The sequence below is a fragment of the Engystomops pustulosus genome, chromosome 9 (assembly GCF_040894005.1).
Source record: "Engystomops pustulosus chromosome 9, aEngPut4.maternal, whole genome shotgun sequence".
Lineage (NCBI taxonomy): Eukaryota > Metazoa > Chordata > Amphibia > Anura > Leptodactylidae > Engystomops > Engystomops pustulosus.
The window spans coordinates 24084518-24109911 of record NC_092419.1 but is presented as its reverse complement, the minus strand read 5'-3'; the positions used below and the strand labels follow the sequence as shown (position 1 = coordinate 24109911).

The following is a 25394-nucleotide window of genomic DNA, read 5'->3' as shown; positions in this document are numbered from 1 at the left end:
GTCCTTTCGCAATCCAGCGGCGCGTTCTCTGCGGTGGATTCGGGTCCGGCCGGGATTCATTAAGGCAGTTCCTCCGACGTCCAGCAGGTGGTGCTGCTGCGCTGAAGAGCATCCGCACTCAAATTCACCGGCCTATTCCTAGTGAAGGAAAGTGCAAGCTCCGCAATACAGGGAAAATCAGCGCAAATCGGAAATATTCGGGTAACACGTCGGGAAAACACGAATCGGGTCCTTAGTAAATGACCCCCAATGTATTTTGTAAGTATTGATATTTGCGTAAAAGAACATGTAATGCCGTCATATAGCGCCAGGGTAATAATACCGTAACCAGGCCGCATGGTAAAAGCACATGTAATGCCGTCATATAGTTCCAGGGTAATAATACCGTAACCAGGCCTCATGGTAAAAGCACATGTAATGCCGTCATATAGTTCCAGGGTAATAATACCGTAACCAGGCCTCATGGTAAAAGCACATGCATAACATTTGTTGCCACTATTATGTGAGGTCTAGTGATCCACCTTCCATCCTGACCCTGCATATCCTTCTGTCTCCATAGGGCGGCCTGAAGAACAACAAGCATGAGTGCACGCTCTCCTCCCAGGAATACGTGCACGAACTGCGATCCGGGATAACAGATGAAAAACTGCTCAACTGTCTGGAGTCCCTGCGAGTCTCCCTGACCAGCAACCCCGTCAGGTAAATCTAAACTGTCTTTAAGGGAGAGTGTAGTGGGCATGCTCAGCGACCTACCCAGAGGTCATTGCACAGGCAGAGGGAAAGTCGTGACATCACCTGTAGACATTTTGGAGGGATTGTAGTGAGCACGCTCTGTGATCTATACATGGGTTAAAGGAAGAGGAAAGTGGAGCCATCATCTTCTGCTTCCAGTATTGTGGGCATGCTCTGTGACATGTTCAGAGGTCATTGTCAGGGAGTGGGAAGTTTGTTCATGCTACAGACTCTCAAAGATCTGTTTAGGCAGAGGTGCATGGTCAACCTCATATATTTCTTAATGAGCTCCATGCATTGATCTCCTTCTGGAGGTTGTTGGGTATTGTGGGCATGCTCTAAGAACTGTTCAGAAGTCACAGTGAAGAAAGGGGGGTTCTATGTGAAAGTCTTATGGGTATGACCTTGGCAGATGTCACTGTTCGGGGAGGGGGAATTTATGTGATAAGTATACGTGCATATGGTGGAACGGTGTTGAGGGCATGCTCTGTGACCTCTATAGGGGTCAACTTGAAGGAAACTTCTAACCTCATTAACGGACAGATAATGTCATAGGAGTGCTCTGTTGGAGAGTGTTGTGGGCATGCTTTGTGACCTTCACGGAGGTCATAGTGACAGGAGCTGTAATCTTGTATAAGGGACTGTTGTGGGCATGCTTTGTGACCTTCACGGAGGTCATTGTGAAGTATTGAGGACCCCATTTGCTTGGTCATTTCATACATTCTATGTTTACCGAAAGCAGAGATTGTGTAAAACCTTAAATGTAACTTGTTTTAGTCCAAGTTCTTCATTATGTGCATTTTCGAGGCAGATTTCCCCTTTAACAATTTGTGCTCAGTGTTTTATTTTTCATGTAAAACTTTAATTTATTTCCTATAATTACAACAATTAGGGTCAATTACTTGGAGTTTATTGATTGTTTTGTGAAATGGAGAAGATGTTGGAGAAATCAGATAACGCCAGAAAACCGCAATATTATTAGTAACGGATTAATAACGAGGCGGGGGGGGGGGGGCTCTGCACTGCGATTTAATTATCCTGATTAGTTACATATTTTTAGACTAGTAAGTTCCTGATATTCTCAGCACAGGACGGGGCAAAGAATACAGAATATATAAGGGGGTCCTCCCTAATCCAGGGCTACAGCAACAGTTCATCCCCACAGCATGTTCCTCTGGGATCTGCATGTTGTCTGAGTCAGCAGGACCTCTCTAAGGTCTTCAATCAGATGCCAGGGTTATCTCCTCTGCAGCATCTGACTTGCAAATCAAGATATCAATTCATCAGCTTCTCTTGCGACCTCCTGGCCCTCAGCAGCAGGGACTCTTTGGACACATTGGGCCACATTTACTAAGGGTCCGAAACGCTTTGTTCCCCTGGGCTTCACATATTTTTCCAATTTGCGCTGAATTGCCCCGGGATTTTGGCGCACACTATCGGATTGTGGCGCATCGGCACCAGCTTTCACGCGACAGAAATTGAGGGGGCGTAGCGATCAGAAAACCCAATGGATTCGGAAAAATCGCTGAATTTTTTAAAAAAACAGTGTCGCAAGAATATCAGGTGAACTCTCTCTACACATCCACTTCATACCTCCCAAGTTTGGAGATGAGTTATGGGCACGACGTGAAAAATGTTTACATCACAAGTCCTGCCTGTACCCAAGTTTCCTCTCACTAGTGCCCCCGCCAGGTACACTCATTATATCACGTCACCTTCTTTTGACCCCACACTGTATAATGCCCAGAAGAGGTAACCCCCAGGGTGAAAGGTAAACCTGAAAATCTGGGGCATTCTATGAGATGTAACATTTGTCACCACAATGTATCATAGTTTATACGGTTGAAAAAAGACACGTGTCCATCAAGTTCAACCAAGGTCTTACACAAGATAATCTAAAGGGCAGAGAACAGAAGTTTTCTTGTTTTGAGGACCTGCACAGCCTGGTCATGTGTCTGGCAGGTCCTACTGCCTGTACCACAAAGACAAACACAGTGCAACCCCCTGGTGGCAGCACGCCTGTGACCTTATACAATTCATCAAACATACAGAGATACTAGTGGCCCCTCTAAAAGTATTTACATATTGACTATAATTATTCTGTTTATTTTCAGGATATTATAAAATTATCTTGTACAAAACCTCATGAGATACTTTGTGAAATGGAGAAAGAGAAGGGGGGGGGGGAGGATGGAGAGATACAGATAGAGACATAGATATAAAGAGATGGAGAGATACAGATAGAGACATAGAGATAAAGAGATGGAGAGATAGAAGTCTCTTTAGGACAACCTGGAAATCCTGGAGAAATTTAGCACCACCTGGGCACTATCCATCAACCTAAATAAAACCAATAACATGTTGTCCCAGAAGAGAAACACATGAGTGGCCGGGCTTCCCTCCTTCTCGCTGAACAGCTGCCCATTGACCGTGACTGAAAGGAACCTACCTGGGCCTGAAAATCTGCCAATTGGGAAGCTTCAAGCCATCCAGGGCTCAGAGACAAGGCTTGCAGAATCTAGCATGCAATCAGGAGACGATTGTACAGACCTAAACCTCCGGTGACAGTCTGAACAAAAATTTTTGACAGCATCATATGGGTCCTACACACTTACCCAGACTGGTCAAGGTGGGACTCCAGTCCAACCCAAATATTTCACCTGGAGTTCCCAAAATACTTTTTCCAAATCCATCGGAGCAGCTCAAACAGCGGCTGCAGAGGAGAACCGGACAGATTCCGCTTACATATTACAGTCCAGAAGAGGGCGCTATCATTCCTGACACCTACAGAACAACAGTCCAGATTCCTTCCACCATAAAGCCTGGCAGCAGCAGGGGGTCCCTGGCAACCGGGGAACCCAAACCCAGCCAGACCCAAACATGGACCAATCACAGCTGCCCAAAGCCAAATTCATGGCGCATAGTGTCATAACAGAAGCTGACCATCTACCAGGGTCTACAGAGAGATTACAGACCGGCCCTGTACCTGGAGAAACTACCGGACCCCAGAGACCGTCAGATCCTGAGCAGCTACAGACTGAGCGCCCACAACCTGCCATGGAGTCCGAACGGCACAGACAGACGAATGTGCCCAGGGAGAGCAGACTGTCCCAGCAGTGCCAGGACCAGGAGGCCACCGAGGAGTCGGGGAGTGGGCCGGTACACGGTGGGGAGCGGGCCGGTGCGCAGTGTTTCTGTACCCGCGTTTATTGCACAGGCCACCGAGTAGCCTCTTGGTGTATCCGGCTGTGCCAGAGCAGCGGCGGGGCTGTTATATGCCAGCACATGAGTACCGGGGTATGATAAGTAACCCCCAGGCCCTCTCCCCAGTACTCCCACCCCCCTCCTCCGTTCTGATACCAGCGAGCAGTAGGGAGCGCTCCCTGCAGACTTTAGGCTCCTGTTTTCCGTGTTTTTTATCTTTCTGATTGTTTCTCTGAGGCGCTGATGATTCTTCGCTTTTCTCCAGTCATTATTCAGATGCAGTTATTAAAATGATGATATTTAAGAAATTGAAATGTAACCGGGCCAGGATTTCTATATTTTACAATTAATATGTAAATCAGATCAGGAAAGAATTATTTTCCAGAGTTTGTTGTTTTATGACAAATCAGATGCAAACTGGTAAAGGCTGGAACACATGGAAATGATATGTGTATAGAAACTCTAATGAGTCCGACATCTGAAGGGATGGAGGAGAGAGAGAGATACATTATAATATAATGTAAAAACAGCTATGTGATAGATAGATAGAAGATAGATAGAAGATAGATAGATAGATAGATAGATAGATAGATAAATATATACTATAATCAACAACAGTGGTCACCCATCTGTTCCCACACCCAGCCTATGCACATTTGTGCTCCCACCCTGGCTCCTTCTTGTCCCCCTCCCCCACACTCGCACCTCACTTCCTCTTGCCCCCATGTATTGCTCCCTTGTACCCCCATCATTTGCTCCATCATGCCCCTTCCCATGTGGCCCTTAAGTCCCGCCCCCCGGATCCTATTATCCCTCCTGCCTCTCCAACCTGCTTCCTTGTCCCACCCACTCCTTCGTGCCCTGCCCACCTGCTTCCTAGTGTCCCCCAAACTCTCTCCCTCATGTCCCCTTCCCTTGTATCCCCCCACTCGCTCCCTCGTGTCCCTCTGCTCCCACCCTCCCTTGTGTTCCCCCACTCCCCCCCTCTTTCATGTCCCCCCACTCTCTCCCTTGTGTCTCCTCACTTTCTCTCTCCGTCCCCCCATTACCTCCCCTCGTCCCTCTCTCCTCCTGTCCCCCCCACTTTCTCCCTTGTGTCTCCTCACTCTCTCCCTTGTGTCTCCTCACTCTCTCCCTCCGTTCCCCCCACTCTCTCCGTCCCCCCACTACCTCCCCCTTGCCACTCACTATCTCCCTCATGTCCCTCTCTCTCTCCGTCCCCCCACTACCTCCCCTTTGTCCCTCACTATCTCCCTCCTGTCACCCCACTCTCTCCCTCGTGCCCCGTGTATACGGCAGTGGGGTGATAAATCACACCGATCCGGTATTGACTGCAGTCATCAGCGTTAATCGCGGATCCAAATGGAAGGAAGGAGCTTTCAGAGATCTCACCAGAGACGTCTCCAGACTGTGAGGCTCCAGATGATAGAATTTTATCAATTATAAAGCTTCAGAGACCTGGTGAGATTTGTCTTTAAATAAAGTTCAGCGAGAATATAATATATAGAGGGTCCGGAGCTGCAGCCACGGGGGGATCTCCACCTTATTACATTATATGGAGATGATAACAGCGGGGGGCAAGCGGGGAGGAGGAGGGGGACAAACAACAGGAATACTGACCACTGCGACTAACCCGAGTTACATCCTGTATTATACTCCAGAGCTGCACTCACTATTCTGCTGCTGGTGCAGTCACTGTGTACATACATGACATTACTTATCCTGTACAGATCCTGAGTTACATCCGGTATTATACTCCAGAGCTGCACTCACTATTCTGCTGCTGGTGCAGTCACTGTGTACATACATGACATTACTTATCCTGTACTGATCCTGAGTTACATCCTGTATTATACTCCAGAGCTGCACTCACTATTCTGCTGCTGGTGCAGTCACTGTGTACATACATGGCATTACTTATCCTGTACTGATCCTGAGTTACATCCTGTATTATACCCCAGAGCTGCACTCACTATCTGCTGCTGGTGCAGTCACTGTGTACATACATGACATTACTTATCCTGTACTGATCCTGAGTTACATCCTGTAAATCTTTTATTTTATATATAAAAATGAAAAACATAACAATCATAAACATAAATCAAGCCATAACTTCTGGCAAAACAAAACAATAATAATAATAACAAAACAATAATACAAACTAAAAGAGACTTACGAAAATCTCCTGGCCCAGCCACACACACACACCACACAATCAGCATTATAAAACAAAACCTTCACCCAATCCCAACACCTAATTTTTTTTTTTTTCTATATAATTTTTTATAATAATTTTTTTTTTTTTTTTTCCATAAATAACTAAAGAATACACAGCAAAAAAAAGACAAACAGGAAATAAAAACATTAAATATAACTAACTAAATCCCACGCCCATCACCCTCCCACCCAGACACTGGTCTAACGTCCAAAGTCCGCGCTATATAGTCCAGACCAGTGCCCAGGATCATATTGTCCAAATCCCGTCCACCCCCCTCCCAACCTAACACCCTAACACCAACACCCCAAAACCAACCAAGCTATATACACATTAACTATAACTACATAAATACACACTGTACACAAAATACAAACACATTAAACATATCAACATAACAAACCAACCACATAAAGCCCAGGTTCGGCGCCTGCAAGCCGCTACATCACTATAACCTCAGGACACAAAACAAAAATCTACAGTGTCAGCTTCAGCCCAACACCAGGAGAGGAGATGACAGACTAAGGGACACTAAAGGAGAACCCCCTCCAAAGGAGAGAGGCCCTCCCCGTGCCCAGCCTCTCATACTCCAGAGAGCGCACCTTCACCAGGTCACCCAGAATGTTCCTAACCACCTCATCCACCGGGAGGATTTTACGCTGCGTCGATACTAAACACCGTGCGTTCCACGTGTGGTACCTGACCACTAGACTAACTAGGAATAACGTGCAGCGGTCCCGGCCACCCAGGCCTCTGAATGCTCCATAGGCCCACTCCGCATAGGAGAGACCGGCCAACCCGGGCCAATGGATGGAAGCGCCCACCCGGTTGTACACCTCTGTGTTAAAGGGGCACTGAAGCAGGAAGTGGTCCATGCTCTCCAGCAGGCCACCGCACTCCTCCCGGGGACAACCCCTTTCCTCAGAGCTCCTACACTTCAGATTGTCCCTCACACACAGCTTTCCATGGAAGCAGCGCCAAGTCAAGTCCCAAAACTTCAAGGGGATCCTGATGGAATTCAAAAGACCTAAACCCACCCCCAGATCCCGAATTGGGCAATCCCTGAGGGCCAGAGGCTTCTGGAAATGGGTCAACAGAACCCTTTTGTCAAGGAATTTCCTTGACATGGTCCTGATCTCCCACATTCCCAGACCCCACCGGCGAATTACCTTCAGAACCGGGGTAGCGTAAGCCGGAAGATGCCCATGTGGTGTACGGAGATCCTTCACTCGCCCTCCTGTCTCCCATTCCTGGAAGAAAGGCCGAAACCATCCCCTGCAGGAGTATACCCACGGAGGAGCCCTCTCTTTCCAGAGGTTTGCGATATTGATCTTAAGAAAGGTATTCACTAGGAACACCACAGGGTTGACCATACACAACCCTCCTTGTCTCCTCGTGCGGTAAGTAACCTCCCTCTTGATTAGGTTCAGCCTATTCCCCCATAACAGCTGGAAGAACAGACTGTAGACCCGAGTCCAGAGGGGTTCTGGCAACATGCACACACTGCCCAGATATATCAGCAATGGGAGCAGGTAAGTTTTAATCAAGTTCACCCTTTCTCTGAGGGTCAAAGACCAACCCTTCCACTGGTCCACCTTCTGGGCGGCGATCTTAAGCCTGCCGTCCCAGTTTTGCATGGGGTAATCCCCCTGGCCAAATTCGATGCCGAGAACTTTGGCAGAGTCTTGGGGCCCTGGAAGAGTGTCCGGGAGATCAAAGCCTGGATCCCCCTCTCCCAGCCAGAGACTCTCACACTTATCCCGGTTGATCTTGGACCCAGAAGCCTCTGAGTAGCGGTCAACCTCTGACATCACCCATTGCGCCTCCCCTCTCGAGGACACAAAAACGGTGACATCATCGGCATACGCTACCACCCTTAGAGTGGCTTCCGGTGCCGCCTGGTCCATCCCGACTCCCACCAACGGCCCACGATCAACCCTCCTAAGGAATGGGTCAATCGCGAACACGTATAAGAGTGGGCTCAGAGGACAACCCTGGCGAACACCAGACCCGACCTCAAAAGAGCGGCCAATCCAACCGCTCACAAGCGGGAAACTCTCTGCCCCTGCGTACAAAACCTTTAGCCAATTGACAAACTCCCCCGGCAGGCCATACCTCAGAAGGACAGACCAGAGGTACTCGTGGTTAACCCGATCAAACGCTTTTGCCTGATCCAAGGACAGCAAGTACCCCTTCCAGTTACCAGCCCTGCCCTGCTCCACTGCCTCCCGAACACAAAGCACAGCACTAAATGTACTGCGGCCTGGAACAGAGCAGTGCTGGGTCCCCGAAAGGAGCCGGGGCGCAAACTGCACCAGCCGATTAAACAGCACCTTTGCCAAAACCTTTCTGTCCGTATTGAGAAGCGCTATGGGACGCCAGTTCTCAATACGAGATCGGTCCTTACCCTTTGACAGAATGATCAGGGCAGACCTCCTCATTGACTTCGGCAGAGCGCCCGAGGAAAGACACTCATTGAATACCTCAGTCAAGAGGGGAACCAAGGCGTCCTTAAAGGTCTTATAAAACTCAGATGTTAAGCCATCCGGACCTGGCGATTTCTTGAGGGCGAGCCCTTCAATCGCCCGGCTGACTTCCTCTTCCCTGATCATCTCTGTCAAAACATCAAGAGAGGGGTCTACTCCTGGCTCAGGGACAGTTTCAGCCAGGAAAGCCGACATCACATCCCGATCTAGATCCTTCCTGCCCAAGAGGTGCGAGTAGAAGGATCTGATGACCTCCAGAATCCCTGATCTGGACCTTTTCAGGGATCCCGTACTGTCAACCAGTCCTGTGACAACTTTACCATTCACTGACATCTTGCAGTTTCTGTAAGGGTCGGGCGAGCGGTATTTCCCGTAATCCCTCTCAAAAACCAAAGATGCGTGTCTATCGTACTGACACCTCTTCAGCAAGGATTTCACTCTGGAGATGTCCTCACGACTACCTCCAGTCGAGACGAGATGCTCGAGTTTCCTCCTCAGGCCCTGATACAGGCGGTACCTGTCCAGGCTCCTGAGGCTCGAGAGCTGGCGGAAGAATCTCGCCACCCTTTTCTTGAGCATCTCCCACCACTCTGACTTACTGCTACAAAGGCCCAGCAATGGTACCTGGCTCTGAAGAAAGTCCTCAAAAGATTGTCTTCCAGGAGAGACGAATTGAGCTTCCAGTAGCCTCTTCCCATCCGGGGGGTCTCTGTAACATTCAGAGAAAACAAAATTAGACAGTGGTCGGAGAACTCCACCTCAACAACGGACACTGGTGAAGAAATGGCTTCCTCCTTTAAATAAAACCTGTCTATTCTAGACCTGCAGCTACCCCTATAATAGGTGAACCCCGCGTGGCCTGGGGTGTGCCGGATGTGGACATCCACCAGGCGAGCCTCACTGGCTATGCTATTAAGAGCGACGCTATCATAAGTCAGCTTGTCTCTGGAACCTCCCCTATCCTGGGACCTCGTGACAGCATTGAAGTCCCCTCCAAAGACCACCTGCCGACTTGTAAAAAGGTAGGGCTTGATCCTCATAAAGAGACACTTCCTGTCCCACTTGGACTGGGGACCATAGATATTAATTAGGCGAAGTTCTTGTCCCTTCATGAGGACATCCAGGATCAGGCACCTCCCCATTTCTAACTCAATAACTCGTCGGCATTCTACCGGTGCGGTAAAAAGGACCGCCACTCCGCTATACGGCTCGGCCGCAAGAGACCAATAGGAAGGCCCGTGTCTCCATTCCCTCTTAGCTTTAAACACGGCCGCCAAATCTGGCAGCCTGGTCTCCTGCAAAAATAAATTGTCGGCTTCAACACGGCCAAGAAAATCAAAGGCCGCAAATCTAGCCGCATCAGACTTAATGCTGGCGACATTAATGGACGCCAGCGTCAACGGAGTGGGTGCCGCCATCATGAGTGATTGAGTTAGACGGCTTTTTTCTTACTATTCCCCTTCCCTCTACTGTCCTCTGAAGATGATCCCCTTTCTTTTTTACTATCAGAATTGGGGCAACTTCTCTTTAATGAAATTGTGGTGTCCATATTGGTATTGGCCCCCAAGGACCCACCCGGACCACCCTCTCCTTCGTCCTTGTCTCCTGACTCTGAGTCAGTCTCCCACTCTGAGGACCCAGCATCCCCAGAGGATAGAGACTCGGCGACCCCTGCAGGCTGCTCCGCCGCCACCTCCAGAACCCCACCCTCAGCCTCTCTTCCCGAGGAGGCGATCTCATCGAGGGTGAGGAACCGGTTGGAAAGCTCAACCAGAGGGGAGGAAGTTTTCCCTTCCTTAGGTACCTTAGATACGCCGCGCTTTTTCTTTTTCTGCTTGCGCTTATTTTCTAGCCAAATCCTGTTATCCTCATCCATACTCTCATAATGGGAGGACGTGGAGGACATGGCACCTTTCTCGCGCTCCATCCTCCTGACCTCCTCATCCAACTCATCATCCCTCAGGGCCTCAGTAGCATGACCAGCCTCTGAGGAAGGACCAAGGGTCACCCCAGCAACCTGAGGCTTCCCCAGTTCTCTCCCTTTTTGTCTGGCTTCAAGCCGCCTCAACTGAGAAGGTGACTTATTCTTGCTTTTCTTCACAGGCCCCTCAGCTCCTCCACCTCTGCTGGTACCCTCCCCAGTAGAAGCAACCTCATGGCTCTCCTCCACTGGGGTCACAACCGCATTGGCAAAGGAGCGAGGACAACGGCTGAAAGGGTGACCGAGCTCACCACACAGGTTACACCTAATGTCCTTCCAGGATGCAGCGAGATGACCTAGCCCACCACACAAAGCGCACTTCTGCACTTGGCAGCTGGCGCTAAAGTGTGTGGGGTCACCGCACCTGTGACAGACCTTCGGCTGCCCCTGGTAGAAAATCAGGATTCTGTCTCGCCCAAGAAAGGCTGAAGAAGGAATGTGGGCGACTGTGCCGCCTGAACACTTCAACTTCATCATGAAGGTCCAGGCCCCAGACCAAATGCCAAATTCATCGCGGTTTTTCTGCGGTACCTGTACAACCTCACCATAGCGACTGAGCCACGTCATGATGTCCATGCAAGAAAGTGACTCATTACGGGTCAAAACGGTCACCTTCTTGACTGTGTTTTGGCGAGACACTGCTTGCACAGCAAAGTCTCGCCATGCGGGCTCGTTCTTTGCCAGCTCATAATTCGACCAGAAGAGCTCTAAGCCCTCCAGCCGAACAAAGCTGACATCGAACTCCGGAGTACCATAAGGATGTATCAGGGCAAAGATGTCACTAGCCCTGAAGTTCATCTTCAGGAGGAGCTCCACCACCCTTGACCTGGGTGGGCATGCGTCACTGCCCCTCCAGCGAAGACGAATCACATTCCTACGGGCAGCTCCGGGCCCGGTTGTGGGTAAAGACCATACAGTCTCCCCCCCCCTTTTCTCTTGGAAGGCTGCCAGGCCATGCCTGTCTGTCCAGAAGGACAGATCAACCTCTCTCCCCTCTACAGTGATTGACTTTTCCCCTCTCCTGAGAGCCTCCAGAAGACGCCTTTGCAAAACGCTATTCCCAGAGTCAGGAGACAAGGAGTTAACCCCACTTGCCCCAGCGGTGACACTCGCATAGCTCCTTATGGGAGCGGCCACCACTGGGGGTGCAGATGGTCCAGCACTCCTACCAGGATCACCCCCCTCAGCACCATTCACCACCCCCACATTCACCACACTATGTAGAGTACTGCCTCGCTTCCTTGCATCACTCACGCCAGCTGGGCCAGGAGGACCTGGGGTTGCCTCGGCGTCACTGGGCACTGGGGGTAGAGCCACCTCCATAGCTGATTCAGCCTGAGAAGAGGCAGCTCCAACCCTGATCTTACTTGTGCCCTCTGCCTCATTGGCATTAACCCCTTGTTGTCCAGCAGTTTTTATGATGTTTGAGCATCGCTGCTCGATTGGTGGTAGAGGCCTCTTGTCCTTACAGACTCCAGACAGTCTTTTTGCCCCTTGCATATCTTCAGAGTTTGATGCACCAATACAGAATAACACTTTTCCTGCGACTTTCTCTGCAGGCTGCACGGGATGTTTGGGAGGCGCCGCACTACAAGCCCCAGCAGCCCCATCACGCTGACGCTGCTCACCGGAGCAAGCAACAGCGCTAGGGGCCACAGGAGCCACCGCCACTGCCCCTGGCACTGGGCCACCCCCCCCTCCCACTAGGGGGCAGCGCACAGTACCAGGACCTGCTGGATCGCCCTCACTGTCCGGCCTTTCGGCCGATGCCTTCCCTGCACCATCCTTGCTACTGCAAACAAGGCTGGTGCTCTGCGCCATGATGGAACGTGGCTTTGCAATCTCCCCGCACCCTGGCACCGAGTCCACTGCAGGATTCGTGCTGGGCTGGGTAACGGGGCCTACACGACAGGCTGGCACTGCTGCCCGCCCAGAGGGAACAGGGAGGGGACGAAACACCAGATTCACCTCCTGAGACGCCTTGATCTTCTTGGCTCTCCTCCTTCTCTTTAGGTCGTCATCTGGCATATCATCGCCGAAGGAGAAGTTCTGGAGGTGAACTGGGGACTCGAGCTGACGGATCTGAGCCATTAGCGCCCCCCCCTGGCCGCTGTAATCACTTTCCTCCTCCAGGTTGGCAGAGCCGCAGCCTGATGGTAATGGCGCTTGCTCCGCAGGCAGCCTGTCGTGCGAGGCCTGCTGGTGTTGGTGCAGGCCACCAGACGGACACGGCTGATCTTCCTCATCCTCCTCATCATCGCCATCATCCGCCTGGATCTGAAGCCCCTTCAGCTTTCTCAGCTTATCCTGGCGCATATCATCAAACCGGGCGTCGTTTTCTAATTTCTCACGAAACGGACCGCTGTGCTCACGGATTAGATGACGCTTTTCTTCCAGAGCGGTGACCTCGGCTTTTAGTCTGTCTATGGTGTTAAGAAGATCAGACTTTTTCTTTCTCTGCGTAGCCACCCCCGCTAGGGCCACGGTCTCCCTTATCTCCTCCTGGAGCCTATTCATCGCCTTGCCAGCTTCCTCGTACTCACGGAGGTGCTCAGCAATCCGGGAGCCATAGATGGAAGCAGACTCCCGGGCCTTAAGTTCACCCCATGCTTTTTGCACACCTCCGTGAGCACCCAGCTTTCCAGCTGAACCACCCAGCTTTCCCGCACAGTCACTCAGCTTTCCAGGAGGAGCACTCAGGCTGATGTTACTTGCCTTAATATTCTGTGTTCCGGAGACCTTGCGGCTTCCCTGGGTCTTGGGGGTGGCAGCCGAGGTCACATCGCTGCGTCCTTGGCTCCGGGTGGATCTTCTCACGCCATCAGTTTTGGCCGGTAACTGGATTCTCCTGCCTCCCGCCGGCCTGGTCCGGGAGACAGGAGCCTGGGACTTTCCTGCAGGATTCATCCCACAGAACCCACTCCCTCCCTGGGGAGGAGAGAGCAGGCCTGGGTGGATTGGGTTTGCTCCAGGTGGTGCAGGAGCTCAGCAGAACACAACCACACCCGTCAGCAGTTCACAGCAGAATGATCCAGCACGAGCTATTCTGCTGCTGGTGCAGTCACTGTGTACATACATGACATTACTTATCCTGTACTGATCCTGAGCTACATCCTGTATTATACTCCAGAGCTGCACTCACTATTCTGCCAGTAGAGCAGATGCGTTAGACATTCATACGTTAGTTAACAGGCAGCACCAGATTGATCAATAATTTCCATTCTTTGGTTTGGTTTTACACCAGACTCCTGTTGTGACATGAGAGCATTGTCAGGATCCTGCAGAGCATTGCACATGCGGCTGCCATTGTTTCGGCTAATCACATCGCTGTGTGGCTCCAGGATCCCAAAGGTATTTTAGGAAGAATCAAAATTGAATTTTCCATCTTCCAGGACAGTTTATTTCTATGTTGTTTTGGTAGCGCACGTTGAGCAGATTCACCGCCACGACACCTGCTGCTCGAGAGGACACAGCGCAACATCCTGGTAATTACAGGAGATTAGTTCTGAAAAAGGGAAGAGTTTTTATTGCCAAAAAAAGTTGAGAGTAAAAGTTGGAACATTGCAACATCAGGAAATTGAACATCTACTCTGCTGGGATCGGTAATGGGGAGTGGGCAGAGTGCATGCAGTGTATACAGTGGAAGGACAGAGCATTGGTATGATAACTGAATTTTCAGGTCCCTTCAACTCCCTCTCCCCTCTCACAGCATGAAGTCTCAGAGAAAAGCATCTCCTTTCCCTATGTTTTTTTCTTTGTGAATGTTCTCGGCCTTAGTACACTAGCCTTATTTCAGTAGTTCCCTGCAGCATACACACTCTAGGGGGAGATTTATCAAGCTGCCCAAGAGTAAGAATGTTCTTAGTTGCCCTTCGGAACCAATTACAGCTCCTCTTTAAAATATTCATTACCACTGGTAAAATGAAAGCTGGGCTGTAATTGGTTGACATGGGCAACTAGGCACATTCTTTCTCTTAGGCTGCATTCACACTACAGTATGGGGGACGTATATACGGCCGTCGTATATGCGGCCGATATACGTCCCCCATACACTTCTATGGGCTCGCAGCACACGTGCGGCACCGTACCACTCCATAGCCCGGGAAAAGATAGGACATGTCCTATCTTTTCCCGTATTACGGCGCCGCGGCCACACGCCGCTATGGAGAGGGGCGGGGGTGAGCTGCGCTCACCTCCTCCTCCTCCCCGCGTTGCTGCGTGCCCATTGTGTGCCCGCCGTGCCACGGTGTGGCGGGCTCATGGCAATGGGAAAGTAGCCTTAGCTTGATTAATCTACCCCTATGATCCTATAAGCATGTAGAGGCCTCCTCACCTCAGCTCCCTCTCCTCTCTCGCATCATGATGTTTCATCTTTCCTACTTGTATTTAGCTTCATTCGCTTCTTTCCTGCTTTTGAAACGTTTCTTTTAACGCCCATACCTCATATGTATATAGATGCCTCCTTATCTCAGCTCCCTCTCCCCTCTCGCAGCATGAAATCTCAGAGAAAAGCTAGAACTGCAGCTGCACCCCCCTTCTACGACCTTTTCTCTCCAAAAGTTTTCACCTATAATATAGCCCCATATCGGAGGTGTTTCTTACAACACACACTCTGCAGTGCTAGAAGCAGTCTCTACAATCCCCTCCCTCTCCCCTCTCGCAGCATGAAGTCTCAGAGAACAGCTAGAACTGCATGCTGCACCCCTCTTCTATGACCTTTTCTCTCCAAAAGTTTTGACCACTAATATACCCCCATGTAGGGGGAGTTTCTTATTACACACACTCTACAGTGCTAGAAGCAGTCTCTACAAATCAGCTCCCTCTCCCCTCTCACAGCTTTTCCAATCCCCTTGCCTTTTGCTCCTGAAGGTCCTTTTCTTTACCAAGTAACCAAATGACAATCCAGAAAATATTAGATCCTATCGGTACTGGATTAGATAACTGTATGTACAGTAGGTATCACTGTATCTAAGCCCCACTAATGGGGAGAGTATTGATCGTGGTGCAGTATTATTGTACACAGCATGTTACATACGTGAGGTCAGGCACACGTTCCGCCAGGATCGGGCAGCGCTGACCCATTTACCATGACATTCTGCGAGTCAGACTCTATAAAGTGGATGACAGTAAGAAGCCCCCGGGGAGTCCTTCATCTTCTGCTACAGGAACAACAACAGCAAAGGCAAGAAAGAGCCGAGAGACCATCACCTTCCATTCATTACAAGGGCAAAAGCTGCGGCTGGGGCTGTATCACATATGCTTAGATACACAAACCAACACAGTGTCAGGCTTGACTAACTGAATAGATCTCCAGATCATTAACGCATGATATTATTAGATACACAGCAGAGGACAGTATCACACATGGTAGAATTAGATACACAGCTCAGCACACATTACCGGATTAGATACACAGCTCAGCAGACAGTATCACACAGGATAGGATTAGATACACAGCTCAGCAGACAGGATCACACATTATATTATTAGATACACAGCTCAGCAGTCAGTATCACACATGGAATAATTAGATACACAGCTCAGCACGCAGTATAGGATTAGATACACAACTCTGCAGACAGTCTCTCCCAGGATAGGATTAGATACATAGCTCAACAGACAGTATCACACATGATGGGATTAGATACACAGCTCAGCAGGCAGTATCACACGGGATAAGATTAGATACACAGCTCAGGAGACCGTATCACACATGATAGGATTAGATGCACAGCTCGGCAGACTGTATCACACATGATAGGATTAGATACCTGTCAGCTGGTGAAATGACTGCAGCCACTGCTATGTATTGTCCCTGCAGAGATGTGTAATCAGACCTCACACTGCTGTGCTCTGTGCTCCCTGCAGCCACTGCTATGTATTGTCCCTGCAGAGATGTGTAATCAGATCTCACACTGCTGTGCTCTGTGCTCTCTTCAGCCAGTGTTATGTATTGTCCCTGGAGAGATGTGTAATCAGACCTCACACTGCTGTGCTCTGTGCTCTCTGCAGCCAGTGTTCTGTATTGTCCCTGGAGAGATGTGTAATCAGACCTCACACTGCTGTGCTCTGTGCAACCAGTGTTATGTATTGTCCCTGGAGAGATGTGTAATCAGACCTCACACTGCTGTGCTCTGTGCTCTCTGCAGCCAGTGTTATGTATTGTCCCTGGAGAGATGTGTAATCAGACCTCACACTGCTGTGCTCTGTGCTCCCTGCAGCCAGTGTTATGTATTTTCCCTGGAGAGATGTGTCATAAGACTTGCCCTGATGCCAGTGGGTCCATATTGATGCCCATTGCCTTTAATACATGGTTCTCCTGTCCAGTCCATTATCCATGTACAGAAGCTGCTTCTCATGATTTCATGAGTGCAGGAAAGTCTTAGCAGTTCTATAGTTGACACATAGAGGATAGAGAAATGATATAAACAGTTTCCCGCTCCATCTGTTCTGTGTATACATCATCTCCTCTCCACTGCTCCATATCCTCATTACTATACAAAAGATAATTACTCTTCAAGGTTACTACAAGTATGACTTATAGGGAATGTGTTAGCAGTGAACATAAAGACAGTTGTGCCTGGAGAGATGTGTAATCAGACCTTTGTGTGTGTTGTTAGTAGCAGTAGTGTCCTGGTGGTGTGCCCTCACACTGCTGTGCTCTGTGCTGGCAGTATTAGGTATTGTCCCTGGAGAGATGTGTAATCAGACCTTTGTGTGTGTTGTTAGTAGCAGTGGTGTCCTGGTGGCGTGCCCTCACACTGCTGTGCTCTGTGCTGGCAGTATTAGGTATTGTCCCTGGAGAGATGTGTAATCAGACCTTTGTGTGTGTTGTTAGTAGCAGTAGTGTCCTGGTGGTGTGCCCTCACACTGCTGTGCTCTGTGCTGGCAGTATTAGGTATTGTCCCTGGAGAGATGTGTAATCAGACCTTTGTGTGTGTTGTTAGTAGCAGTGGTGTCCTGGTGGCGTGCCCTCACACTGCTGTGCTCTGTGCTGGCAGTATTAGGTATTGTCCCTGGAGAGATGTGTAATCAGACGTTTGTGTGTGTTGTTAGTAGCAGTGGTGTCCTGGTGGTGTGCCCTCACACTGCTGTGCTCTGTGCTGGCAGTATTAGGTATTGTCCCTGGAGAGATGTGAAATCAGACCTTTGTGTGTGTTGTTAGTAGCAGCGGTGTCCTGGTGGTGTGCCCTCACACTGCTGTGCTTTGTGTTCTGTGCTGGCAGTAATAGGTTTTGTCCCTGGAGAGATGAATAATCATAACATTGTTAGTAGCAGCAGGACTGTGAAACATGCTTTCATATTTTAGGACTGTAGTTTCTCATAGTGTATTGGTGGTGTGTCCTCACCCTGCTGTGCTATGTGTTCTCTGCACTGATGTGCACCAGAGCCCTTTCCCCTTTATAACGATCACTAGGACAGAGGGGAGGAGCTCTGAAGCATTTCTTATCAATATGAATAAATAGTCGAAGAAGCAGTAGCCCCCTAGACAGGAAATAGTCATAGTGTCAATAGTCCCTTGACAGGAAGTAGTCCTACCGTCAGTAGTCATCTTGAAAGGAAGTAGTCATAGTGTTAGCAGTTACCCAGACAGGAAGTAGTCATATTGTTAGTAGTTCCCTTGACAGGAAGTAGTCATAGTGTTCGTAGTCACCTAGGCATGAAGTAGTCATATTATTAGTAGTCCCCTAGACAGGAAGTAGTCATAGTGTTAATAGTCCCCTAGACAGGAAGTAGTCATAGTGTTAGTCACCTAGGTGTGAAGTAGACATAGGGGCTCATTTACTTATCAGTCCTTTGCGTGATTCAAATTTTAAATCCCGCGCTCAGTCCGAATCCGTCCGCCCCCCGATTTGTGCCACATGAAAGCCGGGGCATTTGCGGCAAAATCCAATCGCATGCGCCACAATCCACTATTAAATGCGGCGCAAAACGATAATGGAATATCCGACGTTTGTGCGGTCCGGGGACCCTTCGTAAATGAGCCCCAGGACAGGAAGTAGTCATATTTTCAGTAGTCGCCCAGACAGGAAGTAGTCATATTTTCAGTAGTCGCCCAGACAGGAAGTAGTCATATTGTTAGTAGTCCCCTAAACAGGAAGTAGTCATTCTGTCAGTAGTCACCTATGCAGGAAGTAGTCATATTGTTAATAGTCCCCTAAACAGGAAGTAGTCATACTTTCAGTAGTCACCTATGCTGGAAGTAGTCATAGTGTTAGTAGTAACCTTGACAGGAAGAAGTCATAGTGCTAGTAGTCACCTGCTATAAAGCAGGACCTCACACCTAAAAATGTTATCTCTTAACACCCAATGTGAGCATGGGTGCAAAGTAAACCTACCAGATACCAGATATATTACTAGCGGCGTAACCTGAAGCTGATGGTCCTCCAACTATAATGTATGGATAATAGTACCAGTATTCTTAGTTAGGAAAGAATACTTTATTTGCCCCCTAATCCCCTTGGTCTGGTTGTGACAGAACCCTGTTCACCCCCTTAAGTTGCTTCCCTGTATATTACTACTATATTACTCTATAGCTCATCTCATGCAGCAGAGAGCCTAGATTTATCCCTGGGTAGTGGTTATAGTAGTAATCTACTACTATAAACAGGAGGTAGTAGTAGTAATCAAGTAGCAGTAGTAGTAGTCATCTAGACAGGAGGTGGTAGTAGTAGTACTCAAGTAGAGGTAGTTATAGTACTCACCTAGACAGTAAGGTAGTAGTAGTAATCAAGTGGCTGTAGTTATAGTAGTCACCTAGACAGGAGATAGTAATAGTAATCAAGTGGCTATAGTTATGCTAGTCACCTAGATAGGAGGTAGTAGTAGTAATCAAGTAGCAGTAATTATAATAGTAGTCACCTAGACAGGAGATAGTAGTAGTAATCAAGTAGCATTAGTTATAGTAGTCACCTAGACGGGAGATAGTAGTAGTAATCAAGTAGCAGTAGTTATAGTAGTCACCAAGACAGGAGGAAGTAGTAGTAATCGAGTAGCAGTAGTTATAGTAGTCGCCTAGACGGGAGGTAGTAGTAGTAATCAAGTAGCAGTAATTATAGTAGTCACCAAGACAGGAGGAAGTAGTAGTAATCAAGTAGCATTAGTTATAGTAGTCACCAAGACAGGAGGAAGTAGTAGTAATCAAGTAGCATTAGTTATAGTAGTCACCTAGACGGGAGATAGTAGTAGTAATCAAGTAGCAGTAGTTATAGTAGTCACCAAGACAGGAGGAAGTAGTAGTAATCGAGTAGCAGTAGTTATAGTAGTCGTCTAGACAGGAGGTGGTAGTAGTAATCAAGTAGCAGTAATTATAGTAGTAGTCACCTAGACAGGAGATTGTAGTAGTAATCAAGTAGCATTAGTTATAGTAGTCACCTAGGCGGGAGATAGTAGTAGTAATCAAGTAGCAGTAATTATAGTAGTAGTCACCTAGACAGGAGATTGTAGTAGTAATCAAGTAGCATTAGTTATAGTAGTCACCTAGACGGGAGATAGTAGTAGTAATCAAGTAGCAGTAGTTATAGTAGTCACCAAGACAGGAGGAAGTAGTAGTAATCGAGTAGCAGTAGTTATAGTAGTCGCCTAGACAGGAGGTGGTAGTAGTAATCAAGTAGCAGTAATTATAGTAGTAGTCACCTAGACAGGAGATTGTAGTAGTAATCAAGTAGCATTAGTTATAGTAGTCACCTAGGCGGGAGATAGTAGTAGTAGTAGTAGTAGTAGTAGTAGTAGTAGTAGTAGTCAAGTAGCGGTAGTTATAATAGTCACCAAGACAGGAGGTAGTAGTAGTAATCAAGTGGCTGTAGTTATACTAGTCACCTAGACTGGAGGTAGTAGTAATAATCAAGTAGCAGTAGTTATAGTAGTCACCTAGACGGGAGGTAGTAGTAGTAATCAAGTAACGGTAGTTATAGTAGTCACCTAGACAGGAGGTAGTAGTAGTAATCAAGTAGCAGTAGTTATAGTAGTCACCTAGTGTATTGGTGGTATGTCCTCACCCTGCTGTGCTATGTGTTCTCTGCACTGATGTGCACCAGAGCCCTTTCCCCTTTATTACGATCACTAGGACAGAGGGGAGGAGCTCTGATGCATTTCTTATCAATATGAATAAATAGTCGAGGTAGCAGTAGTCGCCCAGACAGGAAGTAGTCATATTGTTAGTAGTCCCCTAAACAGGAAGTAGTCATTCTGTCAGTAGTCACCTATGCAGGAAGTAGTCATATTGTTAATAGTCCCCTAAACAGGAAGTAGTCATACTTTCAGTAGTCACCTATGCTGGAAGTAGTCATAGTGTTAGTAGTCACCTTGACAGGAAGAAGTCATAGTGCTAGTAGTCACCTGCTATAAAGCAGGACCTCACACCTAAAAATGTTATCTCTTAACACCCAATGTGAGCATGGGTGCAAGGTAAACCTACCAGATACCAGATATATTACTAGCGGTGTAACCTGAAGCTGATGGTCCTCCAACTATAATGTATGGATAATAGTACCAGTATTCTTAGTTAGGAAATAATACTTTATTTGCCCCCTAATCCCCTTGGTCTGGTTGTGACAGAACCCTGTTTCACCCCCTTAAGTTGCTTCCCTGTATATTACTACTATATTACTCTATAGCTCATCTCATGCAGCAGAGAGCCTAGATTTATCCCTGGGTAGTGGTTATAGTAGTAATCTACTACTATAGACAGGAGGTAGTAGTAGTAATCAAGTAGCGGTAGTAGTAGTCATCTAGACAGGAGGTGGTAGTAGTAGTACTCAAGTAGAGGTAGTTATAGTAGTCACCTAGACAGTAAGGTAGTAGTAGTAATCAAGTGGCTGTAGTTATAGTAGTCACCTAGACAGGAGATAGTAGTTGTAATCAAGTAGCAGTAGTTATAGTAGTCACCAAGACAGGAGGAAGTAGTAGTAATCAAGTAGCATTAGTTATAGTAGTCACCTAGGCGGGAGATAGTAGTAGTAGTAGTAATCAAGTAGCAGTAATTATAGTAGTCACCAAGACAGGAGGAAGTAGTAGTAATCAAGTAGCAGTAATTATAGTAGTAGTCACCTAGACAGGAGATTGTAGTAGTAATCAAGTAGCATTAGTTATAGTAGTCACCTAGGCGGGAGATAGTAGTAATAATCAAGTAGCAGTAGTTATAGTAGTCGCCTAGACGGGGGGTAGTAGTAATAATCAGGTAGCAGTAGTTATAGTAGTCGCCTAGACAGGAGATTGTAGTAGTAATCAAGTAGCATTAGTTATAGTAGTCGCCTAGACAGGAGATTGTAGTAGTAATCAAGTAGCATTAGTTATAGTAGTCACCTAGGCGGGAGATAGTAGTAGTAATCAAGTAGCAGTAGTTATAGTAGTTGCCTAGATGGGGGGTAGTAGTAATAATCAGGTAGCAGTAGTTATAGTAGTCGCCTAGATGGGAGGTAGTAGTGGTAACCAAGTAGAGGTAGTTATAGTAGTCTCCTAGACAGTAAGGTAGTAGTAGTAATCAAGTGGCTGTAGTTATAGTAGTCACCTAGACAGGAGATAGTAGTAGTAATCAAGTGGCTATAGTTATGCTAGTCACCTAGATAGGAGGTAGTAGTAGTAATCAAGTAGCAGTAATTATAATAGTAGTCACCTAGACAGGAGATAGTAGTAGTAATCAAGTAGTATTAGTTATAGTAGTCACCTAGACGGGAGATAGTAGTAGTAATCAAGTAGCAGTAGTTATAGTAGTCACCAAGACAGGAGGAAGTAGTAGTAATCGAGTAGCAGTAGTTATAGTAGTCGCCTAGACGGGAGGTAGTAGTAGTAATCAAGTAGCAGTAATTATAGTAGTCACCAAGACAGGAGGTAGTAGTAGTAATCAAGTAGCAGTAGTTATAGTAGTCACCTAGACGGGAGGTAGTAGTAGTAATCAAGTAGCATTAGTTATAGTAGTCACCTAGGCGGGAGATAGTAGTAGTAGTAATCAAGTAGCAGTAATTATAGTAGTCACCAAGACAGGAGGAAGTAGTAGTAATCAAGTAGCAGTAATTATAGTAGTAGTCACCTAGACGGGAGATAGTAGTAGTAATCAAGTAGCATTAGTTATAGTAGTCACCTAGGCGGGAGATAGTAGTAATAATCAAGTAGCAGTAGTTATAGTAGTCGCCTAGACGGGGGGTAGTAGTAATAATCAGGTAGCAGTAGTTATAGTAGTCGCCTAGACAGGAGATTGTAGTAGTAATCAAGTAGCAGTAGTTATAGTAGTCACCTAGGCGGGAGATAGTAGTAGTAATCAAGTAGCAGTAGTTATAGTAGTCGCCTAGACGGGGGGTAGTAGTAATAATCAGGTAGCAGTAGTTATAGTAGTCGCCTAGACGGGGGGTAGTAGTAATAATCGGGTAGCAGTAGTTATAGTAGTCGCCTAGACAGGAGGAAGTAGTAGTAATCAAGTAGCAGTAGTTATAGTAGTCGCCTAGACGGGGGGTAGTAGTAATAATCAGGTAGCAGTAGTTATAGTAGTCGCCTAGACGGGGGGTAGTAGTAATAATCGGGTAGCAGTAGTTATAGTAGTCGCCTAGACGGGAGGTAGTAGTGGTAACCAAGTAGAGGTAGTTATAGTAGTCACCTAGGCGGGAGATAGTAGTAGTAATCAAGTAGCAGTAGTTATAGTAGTCGCCTAGACGGGGGGTAGTAGTAATAATCAGGTAGCAGTAGTTATAGTAGTCGCCTAGACGGGGGGTAGTAGTAATAATCGGGTAGCAGTAGTTATAGTAGTCGCCTAGACGGGAGGTAGTAGTGGTAACCAAGTAGAGGTAGTTATAGTAGTCACCTAGGCGGGAGATAGTAGTAGTAATCAAGTAGCAGTAGTTATAGTAGTCGCCTAGACGGGGGGTAGTAGTAATAATCAGGTAGCAGTAGTTATAGTAGTCGCCTAGACGGGGGGTAGTAGTAATAATCGGGTAGCAGTAGTTATAGTAGTCGCCTAGACGGGAGGTAGTAGTGGTAACCAAGTAGAGGTAGTTATAGTAGTCGCTTAGATAGGAGTTTGGAGGTTTCTGTTCTTTGTAAAGTGTAGAGGAAATGAATTGACCTAAATTAACAGAATTTTTGAACTCTTTAAAGGGGTTTTTGTATTCTTAGTTGATGTAAAATTATCCGCTATAAATCCTGGGGCTCAAACTGGTGCAGAAATATTGTTACTTTTTTGGGGTAAAATACTAGAAGGGGACTTTCTTGTGCAGTTGATACTATGTATAACCTGTACGGTCAGGTGTGACATTTTGTTATGTTGGGGTATAAACTACAGGTACCAGCATGTCCCAGAGTCTCCTCTGTGTACGGGGGAGCTCCCTGGCAGCGCCTCCGTCACCTGAGGTGCCTCCAGACATCCTGGAGCCCAGCGATGCAAGGAACCGCTCACCTGACCCTGCACCAGCCTCAGCATCCTGCAATCAATTCTCTAATTACAGCCATAACCTGACGAGATTTATCATTGTCCAAACACAAGCAGAGAAATAACTGCAGATGGGAAACAATTATTATTACATTATCTTCATTTCTAACTCCGTGTTTTCATTGTATTCTTTTAGCTATTTTTTTTATTTTTATTTATATAATGTAGTTTTTTTTTTATTCAAATTCATTTATTTTTATTATTGAAGTTTCTAAAATATTTTATATATTATTTTTGAGTTGTCTTTACTATTCATTAATTTTTTTTTTTTTTTTATTTATATATTTATTTTTATGATTTCAGATTTATATTTGTACTTTTAGTTACATGTATATAGTTTTTAATTAGTGCTTTTAATTATTTTTTCTATTTTTACAGCTTGTTTTTTTTATGTAAGATTAAAACACTTTTTTACTATTATTTTTTGTCTTTTTCATTACTGTTTTTATTTATTTTTACCTCCAATCTTTTTTTTATTTTATGTTTGTGTTTTTCACTTTTTTTTTTTTTTTGATAGACTTAACAATTAGGATTATTTTGCACCAGTCATCGGATTTCTAATTGAAAGTATCCATGAGACGTCTTCTTGGGAATCTCAGTGGATCTTAAGTTCTTGCTATTTATTCATAGCGGTGATTTACTGTAACATTCAGCATCTACAGTAACTACTCCATAGACCTGGAACATCGCAGTCTATATATTAAATATGCATGTGTGTAATTATGGTTACATGGAGCTCCAGACTCGGACACGGATGGAGACAAGAAAATTATCTGCTGCTCGGAGATTTGTTTTCTTTAGATATTTTTGGTTGTTTGTAAATTCATTTGTTTTGGTTCTTGATAGATGTGTCCTGATGGACTCCACGGGAATCCCTTCACTTCCGAATGATAGATGATGTGTACGAGAGGCTGAAATGATGGGATATATAATTTCCAAAATTAGAGGGAATGTGGAGGAGATAAGTTGTGACATCATTGTACAGGGAGGGGGAGGAGATAAGCTGTGACATCATCTATTGTCAGTAGTGATATAATGATGGGTCAGTGTTATCTATATAGAGGTCATTGTACAGGAGGGGGGAGGAGATAAGCTGTGACATCATCTATTGTCAGTAGTGATGTAATGATGGGTCAGTGTTATCTATATAGAGGTCATTGTACAGGGAGGGGGAGGGGATAAGCTGTGACATCATCTATTATCAGTAGTGATGTAATGATGGGTCAGTACTATCTATATAGAGGACATTGTACAGGGAGGGGGAGGAGATAAGCCGTGACATCATCTATTGTCAGTAGTGATGTAATGATGGGTCAGTGTTTTCTGTATAGAGGTCACTGTACAGGGAGGGGGAGGAGA

At 46.9% G+C, this 25394-nt stretch overlaps 1 protein-coding gene across 4 annotated transcripts in view; it reads left to right on the top strand.

The window, feature by feature from the left end:
* DIAPH2 (diaphanous related formin 2) overlaps window positions 1–25394 on the top strand; it is a 784751-nt gene that overhangs the window by 138313 nt on the left and 621044 nt on the right. For all 4 annotated transcript variants that reach the window (XM_072125632.1, XM_072125631.1, XM_072125630.1 and 1 more), the window contains one exon: window positions 560–699. In XM_072125632.1, coding sequence (XP_071981733.1) covers window positions 560–699 — 140 coding nt within the window. The remainder of the gene's footprint in view (window positions 1–559; window positions 700–25394) is intronic.